Genomic DNA, 10,441 nt, shown 5'->3' with positions numbered 1-10,441 from the left:
ATCTCTGCCAACAATGCAAGTACTTTGACAGTGCACAGATTGACAGTAGGATATTTAGAACATATATGCGAAGAGCATATTATTATAGGACATCCTCTTGGGTTATCCTATTGAGTGCCCTACCTCCCTTTCTCTAATCTACTGAAGACCCAGAAAAGCTGCCTTCAACTCCAACGCGATGTTGAGTTCTTTGTCCTGTAAGCTCCTTGCTCCTAAAGCCAGGAGCTCTTCAAGATGAGCACTCCAACATTCGCAGGAGCAGTCTGAGCACAGAAGCAGATCCAGAGGGAGTGAATTAAGAGGAACTCCCTTTATCAGGCTCCAAAAGCTTAGGTTGACCCTAATACTAACTCCTTGTGGCTCCAAGCTGAGTGGCTGAGAGAGATTCCACCTCGGCACAGCCTCCTTCACCAGTCTTGTGTGGATAGATGCCACAAGTCAGTAGAATCCTTATCTCTTCATGACTGGAGTCTGTCCAGTTTCTCTTTCAAGCTGAAAATCTTTCTTGCGGAGCAGCAACTCAGATGTAAGGCTAGTACTTAAGATGATCTTCGTCAGCCATATACAAGATGAGCCATCTGCTTCTGTGTCACCAAAAGGATTTCTCTCCACTCAGAGTTCCTGTTCAGTAGACAAGATTTGGTTGTTTGTTAGAACAGAGGAAATTCTTTTTGTTGATACTGGCGAGGGACTACAGGGCTGACTTGTGATTACGTAGTTCTTCGAAGGATGTGGATATCACTTCGCCCTGAGGATTCTCAATGTGGTTTATGAGATTTGAGCAGTCTTGTTTCCCTAAGAAACTCAGACCTCCTACGTGAGACCTTACTCTGGTACTGAGTAGTCTCACTCAAGCTCCTTCAAGCCCATATGTCAATCGTCTTAGAGTAAACTTGCAGTATCATAAGGGGGATTTCTTTACTAAGGGGGGAGGGTTGCAGAATCGTAATATTTCTATCTTACTCTATAATTTTTCCTATCATAAAAACTAAGATTTAATGCCTTGACTGAGACAGATTTAGAAGAAGAAGGAGAGACTACCAGCAAGGCACCAACTAAAAACAACACTTTCCAAGAGACCACTAACTATGACATCTTTAACTTCTGTTACTGTCCAGACCCCAGACTATTAAGCATGCATACTTGCAATGCTATTCTATATAATCTTACTGAGACAATAGGACTTACTGTGACTGTATAAAACCAACAAAAGGACATTATCTAAATACTTACTACTAAACCCTCATGCTGGCTTCTGCAGTCATCCTAGGTATCTAACCACACGTATCGTAAATATTCTACTATAGTATTAGTATGTCACCCTTAACTATAACTGTTCTCTGACATTGTTTGTGCATAGTGTACCGCAAAACTGACTTTGGAAACAGTTTTCCTGCTGACCTTGGCTTCCTTTGAAGAGTTGGAGGGCTCTAGGGTCAGGCTTATGACGTAGACTCACAATGGGTTAGGATCAGTAGCTTTTGAATTGCTGCAGAATTCATGGCTAAGACCCAAATTCCCATGGTTCACGATGGCCGCTTTGCCTCTTTTTCCATTCCTTATGGTGTGGAACTTGTCATCAGTAACCTTCAAGAGTTTCTGCTTTGACCCAACAAAGCACTGTGTTGTTTTCTGAAGGTCTCGTCACCAGAGTTTAGGTATCGTAGACTTTATGTTAACACAAGCTAGGTCAAGAAAGAGGTGTCCCTTTCATTTAACTATACGAGGTGATTAGGCAAGCCTACTTCTCATCGTCGAGTTTTGTCACCAATTAGGTGCATGCAGAAGTGCATGACACCAGAGGTTTAGGTTTATCCCTGGCATTTTGGAACTTATCTGTTCATAGGATTTTGAATGCTGGCTCCTGACTGCATCAAACTACTTCCACTTTCTTCTACCGGAAGGATGTTGCTCACAGACCCTTGGACACTTTTTCCTTGGGTCCAGCGGTGGCTGTTCAACAAGCGACTCATCCAGTGTCGAGTTGGGAATGAGTGCGATGACTGGTCTCTTTTCTTTCCATTTTCTCCTTTCTTCATACCTATGGGCAGTTTGAAGAATACACACCATACGCTGGAACTGGCTTGATGCAGGGGAGCATTACAGCACTTATTTTTGTTCCATGCAACATACAAATCTGCTTCTCAGTAGCTTGAGGAGTGGTTACAAACCCATTTCTTGTAACATGGTTTGTTGCTTGAACAGATAATATAGTAGTTTTATACTTCCATGTATGCAGTGAATTTGGACATGTTTCATTGTATTTAAATCCTGTGAAATGAGTCTTAGATATCTACATATCTAACATCTCAAAGGCTTAGGTCCTCTTCTTTACAATTCTCACTTCTTAGAAGAATGATCAGATGCACCGAACCCCCAGTTGGTTCAGGATTCTCATACCTCCCCCCAAGTGTGAGTCTATCCTATTATTAAGACAGAAGGTTTGTTGCCACGTATGAACAGATGACAGATATTCAATTACGTGTAATTTGTATTTTTCATAGCTAACATACTGGAGGTCTTAACATTGACTGCCTACCTCTAGCCACCCCTTTTGTGTTTGATTCTGGGTTGGAAGAAAGACTGATGTGTCATGGGATTCAAGCTTGGTCTCCGGACTTGTTTCCACCTCAGTTATGCGTCAGATGCCAGATGCCACAGATTCCTTGCATTTACAATCTTTGATTGTTTTTAACCCTTTAACGCCGATTGGACATATTAAACGTCGACAAAAATTGTCTGTCGGGTGCCGATTGGACGTATGGTACGTCAACAAAACAAAGTTTTTTTAAAAATTTGCGGAAAAATACTTATAGGCCTACTAGGCAAAAACTTTTGAATCACGCGCCTTGGGGGATGCTGGGAGCTCACGGATCAAGGCGTTGTTTTGTTTACAATCATTACCCAGGCGCGCAAGCACGAATTTCTTTCTTCTTGCACTAAAAAGCATCAGCGACACATCTCAGAAATTATTTTGTCACTTTAACATAATTTTTGCACCATTTTATATTAGCCTTTACGTGGAGTATTATATAAGAAAATGTGCGCAATTTCATGTAGAATACAACTAAAAACAACTCATGGTTGTAGCTTTTATCAGTTTTGAAATATTTTTATATAAATAACGATAAGTGCCAAAATTTCAACCTTTGGTCAAATTTGACTATTGAAATGGTCGAAAAAAGCAATTGTAAGCTAAACCTCTTATATTCTAGTAATATTCAATCACTTACCTTCATTTTGCAACAAATTGGAAGTCTCTAGCACAATATTTCGATTTCTGGTGAATTTATGAAAAAAAACTTTTTCCTTACGTCCGCGCGGTAACTCCGAAAAAATCATAACTTTTTTCGTCTGATTGTCGTAATGTTTGCACCATTTTAAATTAGCCGTTACATAAAGTTTTATATATGGAAATGTGCACAATTTCATGTAGAATACAACGAAAAACAACCCATGGTTGTAGCTTTTTTTAGTTTTGAAATATTTTCATGTAAATAACGATAAGTGCCAAAATATCAACCTTTGGTCAAATTTGACTCTACCAAAATGGTTGAAAAACGCAATTGTAAGCTGTAACTCTTATATTCTAGTAATATTTAATCATTTACCTTCATTTTGCAACAAATTGGAACAAATAATGAAGTCTCTAGCACAATATTTCGATTTCTGGTGAATTTATGAAAAAAAACTTTTTCCTTACGTCCGCAGGGTAACTCTTCCGAAAAAATCATAAATTTTTTCGGCAATTGTCGTAATGTTTGCACCATTTTAAATTAGCTGTTACATAAAGTTTTATACATGGAAATGTGCACAATTTCATATAGAATACAACAAAATCAACCCATGGTTGTAGCTTTTTTCAGTTTTGAAATATTTTCATATAAATAACGATAAGTGCCAAAATATCAACCTTCGGTCAATTTTGACTGAACTGAAATAGTCAAAAAACGGAATTGTAAGCTAAAACGCTTACATTCTTGTAATATTCCATCATTTACCTTTATTTTGCAACATTTTGGAAGTCTCTAGCACAATATTTCGATTTATGGTGAATTTATGAAAAAAAAACATTTTCCTTACGTCCGCGCCGTAACTTTCGAAAAAAATCAAAATTTTTTTATCCAATTGTCGTAATATTTGCACCATTATAAATTAGCTGTTACATAAAGTTTTATATATGAAAATGTGTGCAATTTCATGTAGAATACAACGAAAAACAACCCATGGTTGTAGCTTTTATCAGTTTTGAAATATTTTCATATAGATAACGATAAGTGCCAAAATATCAACCATTGGTCAACTTTGACTCAACCCGAAATGTCAAAAAAAACGCATTGTAATCTAAAAACTAAAAATTTTTCATTCTAGTATATTATTCATTTACCTTTATTTGCAACAAATTGGAAGTCTCTAGCACAATATTTCAATTTATGGTGAATTTATGAAATAAACTTTTTCCTTACGTGCGCAGGGTAACTCTTCAGAAAAAATCATAAATTTTTTGTCCGATTGTCGTAATGTTTGCACCATTTTAAATTAGCCGTTACATAAAGTTTTATATATGAAAATATGCGCAATTTCATGTAGAATACAACGAAAAACAACCCATGGTTGTAGCTTTTATCAGTTTTGAAATATTTTCATATAAATAACGATAAGTGCCAAAATTTCAACCTTCGGTCAACTTTGACTCGACCGAAATGGTCAAAAAACGCAATTGTAAACTAAAACTATTACATTCTAGTAATATTCAATCATTTAACCTTTATTTTGCAACAAATTGGAAGTCTCTAGCACAATATTTCGATTTATGGTGAAATTATGAAATAAACTTTTTCCTTACGTCCGTGCGGTAACTTCCGAAAAAATCATAAATTTTTTCGTCCGATTGTCGTAATGTTTGCACCATTTTAAATTAGCCGTTACATAAAGTTTTATATATGGAAATGTGCGCAATTTCATGTAGAATACAACGAAAAACAACCCATGGTTGTAGCTTTTCAGTTTCGAAATATTTTCATATAAATAACGATAAGTGCCAAAATATCAACCTTTGGTCAACTTTGACTCTACCAAAATGGTTGAAAAACGCAATTGTAAGCTATAACTCTTATATTCTAGTAATATTCAATCATTTACCCTCATTTTGCAACAAATTGGAAGTCTCTAGCACAATATTTCGATTTATGGTGAATTTATGAAACTTTTCCTTACGTCCGCACGGTAACTCTTCCGAAAAAATCATAAATATTTTCGTCCAGTTGTCGTAATGTTTGCACCATTTTAAATTAGCTGTTACATAAAGTTTTATACATGGAAATGTGCACAACTGCATGTAGAATACAACAAAAAACAACCCATGGTTGTAGCTTTTTTCAGTTTTGAAATATTTTCATATAAATAACGATAAGTGCCAAAATATCAACCTTCGGTCAAATTTGACTCAACCGAAATGGTCAAAAAACGGAATTGTAAGCTATAACTCTTACATTCTAGTAATATCCCATCATTTACTTTTATTTTGCAACAAATTGGAAGTCTCTAGCACAATATTTCGATTTATGGTGAATTTATGAAAAAAAAAAACATTTTCCTTACGTCCACGCGGTAACTTTCGAAAAAAATCAAAATTTGTTCATCCAATTGTCGTAATATTTGCACCATTATAAATTAGCCGTTACATAAAGTTTTATATATGAAAATGTGCGCAATTTCATGTAGAATACAACAAAAAAAACCCATGGTTGTAGCTTTTATCAGTTTTGAAATATTTTCATATAGATAACGATAAGTGCCAAAATATCAACCATTGGTCAACTTTGACTCAACCGAAATGGTCAAAAAACGCAATTGTAAGCTAAAACTATTTCATTCTAGTAATATTCCATCATTTACCTTCATTTTGCAACAAATTGGAAGTCTCTAGCGCAATATTTCGATTTATGGTGAATTTATGAAATAAACTTTTTCCTTACGTGCGCGGGGTAACTCTTCCGAAAAAATCATAAATTTTCTTGTCCGATTGTCGTAATGTTTGCACCATTTTAAATTAGCCGTTACATAAAGTTTTATATATGAAAATGTGCGCAATTTCATTTAGAATACAACGAAAAACAACCCATGGTTGTAGCTTTTATCAGTTTTGAAATATTTTCATATAAATAACGATAAGTGCCAAAATTTCAACCTTTGGTCAACTTTGACTCGACCGAAATGGTAAAAAAACGCAATTGTAAGCTAAAACTATTACATTCTAGTAATATTCAATCATTTACCTTTATTTTGCAACAAATTGGAGGTCTCTAGCACAATATTTCGATTTATGGTGAATTTATGAAATAAACTTTTTCCTTACGTCCGTGCGGTAACTTCCGAAAAAATCATAAATTTTTTTGTCCGATTGTCGTAATGTTTGCACCATTTTAAATTAGCCGTTACATAAAGTTTTATATATGAAAATGTGTGCAATTTCATGTAGAATACAACCAAAAACATCCCATGGTTGTAGCTTTTATCAGTTTTGAAATATTTTCATATAAATAATGATAATTAGAAAAAATTTGTCCTTCGGTCAACTTTAACTCGACCGAAAACGTCGAAAACTGCAATTGTAAACTACAACACTTACAGCCTAGTAATATTCAATCAATTACCTTCATTTTGAAACAAATGGGAAGTCTCTAGCACACTATTTCTATTTATGGTGAATTTTTGAAAAAAGCTTTTTTTTTTACATCCGCGCGTTACGAATTCATGCATCATATTGTGATAATATTTTCTGTGTTGCCTTGATCGTTTTACAATGTGTTATATACCAAAATGATCGCAATTTAGTGTACAATACAACGAAAAAAATGAACTCGTTAGCTTTAACCGTTTTGCTCACAGCGCGATTTGTATACAATTATATATGAAATTTTTTTTTTGCGCTGTCATATATTCCAATATTTATATATGATAATGATATTTTTTTTATTTCTGATGGTTGCATACTAAACTTCAGTCAATAACAAAAAAAGGAGCCAAAAATGAACTCTTAATCTTGATAACTAAGCGTGCTGTGATTTTTTGGAAAAAACATTTTTTCCGCTTAGGCGCTCACTTGCGAACGCCACCGGCATACAGGAGACGATTTTTTTAAATACCGCTTCAGCGTTTAAGGGTTAACCGGTTTCCAGCTGGCACCGGAAGATTTATCCTTATGTTAAGACCTCAGGTTTGTTAGCTATGAAAAGTACAAATTAATTAAAAATTTGTCATTTTTATAATAAAATAAAATTATATTTATATTTCCCAGTAATTACAAATCAAAGCTCTCACTCCTCCCCTCATATGGACATAAGGGCAGAAAACAATTGACGATTCTCAGCTTTGTTGTTCCTTCCTTACCCTAAAAGTGGGCATGGCCAATTAACCTACACAAACTAGCAATACCACGAATTTCAAAAATTTAAGTTGCCACATAAATAAAATTTTATTTTATAAAAATGTCATTTTTTGTGATAGTACTGCACCCAGGGCAAGGACAAATTCTTATGCTTTACTAGCGGTCGGAAAAATCCTTCACTGTTAGGCCTCCACTTATGTAGTAGGTGACTCTTGGCTATACCGTCACTCCTCTACGGGCCAGGGTGAGCATGAATCAGAGGCAGTCTTCCTGCAAAGCTCTCTTACCAGGTAAGAAAACAACAAACATTGTATCAATGCTAGCGTCTTTTCTATTCTGAACTTGTTAGTTTATTAATGCTTTGGGGTAGAATAAGTCCATTTATCCCACCTCCTAGCAATGTGGGAATCAGCTATGTAATTACTTGGTAAGTTATTTATATAAAATAATATTTTTATAATAAAATAAGATTTTACATGTACTACTTATCAGCTGATTACAGAATTGGAGCCCTTCCTTCTCCCCTCACATGGACTGTAAGGCATAAATGAATTGAAACGCTCTGCTGTGTTGTTTCCTTTTTTCCCCATGAAGTGGGCGGGCTAGTTATCTACACCAAAAAGAAATAAAAGAATCCCTACCGCAATTTTCACATTTTTAGCTGCCAGTACTACTTAGAAATTGTTAACTATGTAATTACTTGGTAAGTATATAGAAAACCTTAATTTATTATAAAAATATCATTTTGTAGAATGTTGTGTTGTTTCAACCTTACAAACTTATTTTTTTATGTAGAAAATTTATATTCTTTTAATTTTACTGATTTTCAGGCTGTGACATTCAAAACTACAAGCCGTAGCTTAGCTAGAAGCTTATGGTGGAAAAACATCCGTCTCATAATTATCATTTTAATATGCATTGGGGTAAGGAAATATACTTGTGTGCATCATCCCTATTTTCCTAATTTCTGAAGCCTCTTAAGTTTTAGGGAAAGTTTCTTTATTTATGTAGTATGCTTGTAAATTATTAAGTTATACATAGAGAATATGTATGACTGCAATTCGTCTAAACATTTATACTTTTAGTAAATAATTATTTGATCCTATAAGAAACTAAACTGACACTAAATGCCTGAAGGGTGGGATTAACTGTGTGCCGAGTTAATACAAATGAAAGTAGATTAGCTTTGGGGTAAGTGCTCCTTATTTTTGGAAAACAGTAACTTGGTTTTAATTATTTGCTTGGCTCCTTTGGTGGATGATAGTTTTTTACAGTGCATCTCTGTATCATATTTTTTTTATCGTAATTATTGTTAGATATAGTCTGAAAATGAATTAATTTTACTTATAGGAGATTTCACTAATTAACAAAGCTGCAAGATGGTAAATGTTAAATGGGAATGGTAAGTAGTGATGATTTCAATTTGTTTCTGTAGTGTTATATACCTGGGAAGACCATAACTACATTTAAAATTCTCTACAACACCTAACTGGTGTAATAGAGTATTTAAAAATTTTGTGTTTAAGTGAGAGAGTAGAATTTCATTCTACATACAATTTTTTTTATACTGTTTGCTTTAGCAGCCTGCTGCTTGCTGGAAGTGAAAGTAGTATTTTCATTATGTTGTATTATGATGTTAATCCTTCAAGGTTACCTTTGAAAACCTGGGACTTGTGAACTATTGAAGATCTTGTTATTTTGAGTCTCATTATTTTTGACTTTGCAGTATTTACAATGATCACGGAATGGATCTGCTATGTTACAAAGGCAACTCATTCTAGCAAAACTGTAAGGCACACTGTAAATGATAAAATGTACTGCATCTCATCAGCCTAGCTGTATATACTTACTCTCAGCCTTTCACTTACCATCTTACTCCTGTAGGTTTCATCCTGCTTATGCATCCAGTTTCTTTTAACCTAACCATGCCCAAGTTTTCATGTCATTAAAAGATTGAGCACAATACAATGTACATGTACTATTGTGCACAAAAGTCCATTCCCTACGCTGATCCAGAGAGTGAACACGAATCTGCTGACTACGAAACATTGAAGCAGGAACAAGTAACTAATGCGAGACCCAACAGATGTTGCACTGTAAAGGATTATGGGAACAGGAAGGAGTGGGAAGCAGGTGTTTTTCCTGAGCATAGAGTCAAGTCTCCATATTCTAATATCATTCTGAAAGTGATTGTAAAGTTTTTGTTGTTGATGATAGTACGTACTGGGTTTGAGCATAAAATGTGCAGTTAAGGAAATGTGAGAAATAGATATGAGGAAAGTGCTTAGGAAGTTGGTATTTATGAATTACTATTTCCTATAGATTATCATATCTTATCAACAGATATGACTGACCACCAGATCAATGCAATACATTTCAGCAACAGAATAAGCACTGGTTCCATGCAATGTAAATTTTATTTGTATGGTGATTTTACATTGCATGGAACAAGTGGTTATTCAGCAACGGGACTAACAGCTTTACGTGACTAACGAACCGCGTCGAGAGTGAACTTGTCTCACCAGAACCATGCAACGTTAAAACACCATACAAACAAACATTTAAGCAACAGTAATTACAGTGGTGTTCTATAATGTGCAAGCCACCTCCTTTAAAAAAAAAAAAAAAAACTAACATTTACTGCAGCAAGTTAGCAACCTTTTCAGTTCACTTAACATTATTGAGGTAGCAACCACTGACTGCTGCTGGTGCATCATCTCTCTGTAAACATTCATAGATCTGTTACTTTTAGTTATACTGTGATTGGGCCAATATCTACAGTGAAGGTGGGCAATAAGGGTGATGACAACTAAGTGCCATACAAATTCATATTCAGTAAAAAGATAGAAAGAAAGAAAAACTATTAATAATAGCACAGAGATTGACAAAAAAATTGATTGGAGAGAGAGAGTGTGATTGTGTGTTTCTGGGTAAGTGGTAGTCTAACAGACTTAACTGGCGAATTGATTTTTTTAATAGGTATTGTTTGGCAGTTTTGTTGGTGGTGTGAGAGTACTACTGCAATGAAAATGTGCTGTGAATTGAATAATC

At 34.8% G+C, this 10,441-nt stretch overlaps 1 protein-coding gene across 6 annotated transcripts in view; it reads left to right on the top strand.

Annotated features, from left to right (window-relative positions):
* The window catches only part of LOC135220686 (vesicle-associated membrane protein 7-like), a 158,837-nt gene that overhangs the window by 123,690 nt on the left and 24,706 nt on the right, over nt 1–10,441 (top strand). For all 6 annotated transcript variants that reach the window (XM_064258064.1, XM_064258066.1, XM_064258062.1 and 3 more), the window contains one exon: nt 8,221–8,313. In XM_064258064.1, coding sequence (XP_064114134.1) covers nt 8,221–8,313 — 93 coding nt within the window. The remainder of the gene's footprint in view (nt 1–8,220; nt 8,314–10,441) is intronic.

This window comes from Macrobrachium nipponense, chromosome 2 (assembly GCF_015104395.2).
Source record: "Macrobrachium nipponense isolate FS-2020 chromosome 2, ASM1510439v2, whole genome shotgun sequence".
NCBI classification, from domain to species: domain Eukaryota; kingdom Metazoa; phylum Arthropoda; class Malacostraca; order Decapoda; family Palaemonidae; genus Macrobrachium; species Macrobrachium nipponense.
Note: the sequence above shows the minus strand (reverse complement) of the source record. Positions and strands in the feature narration are given on the sequence as shown.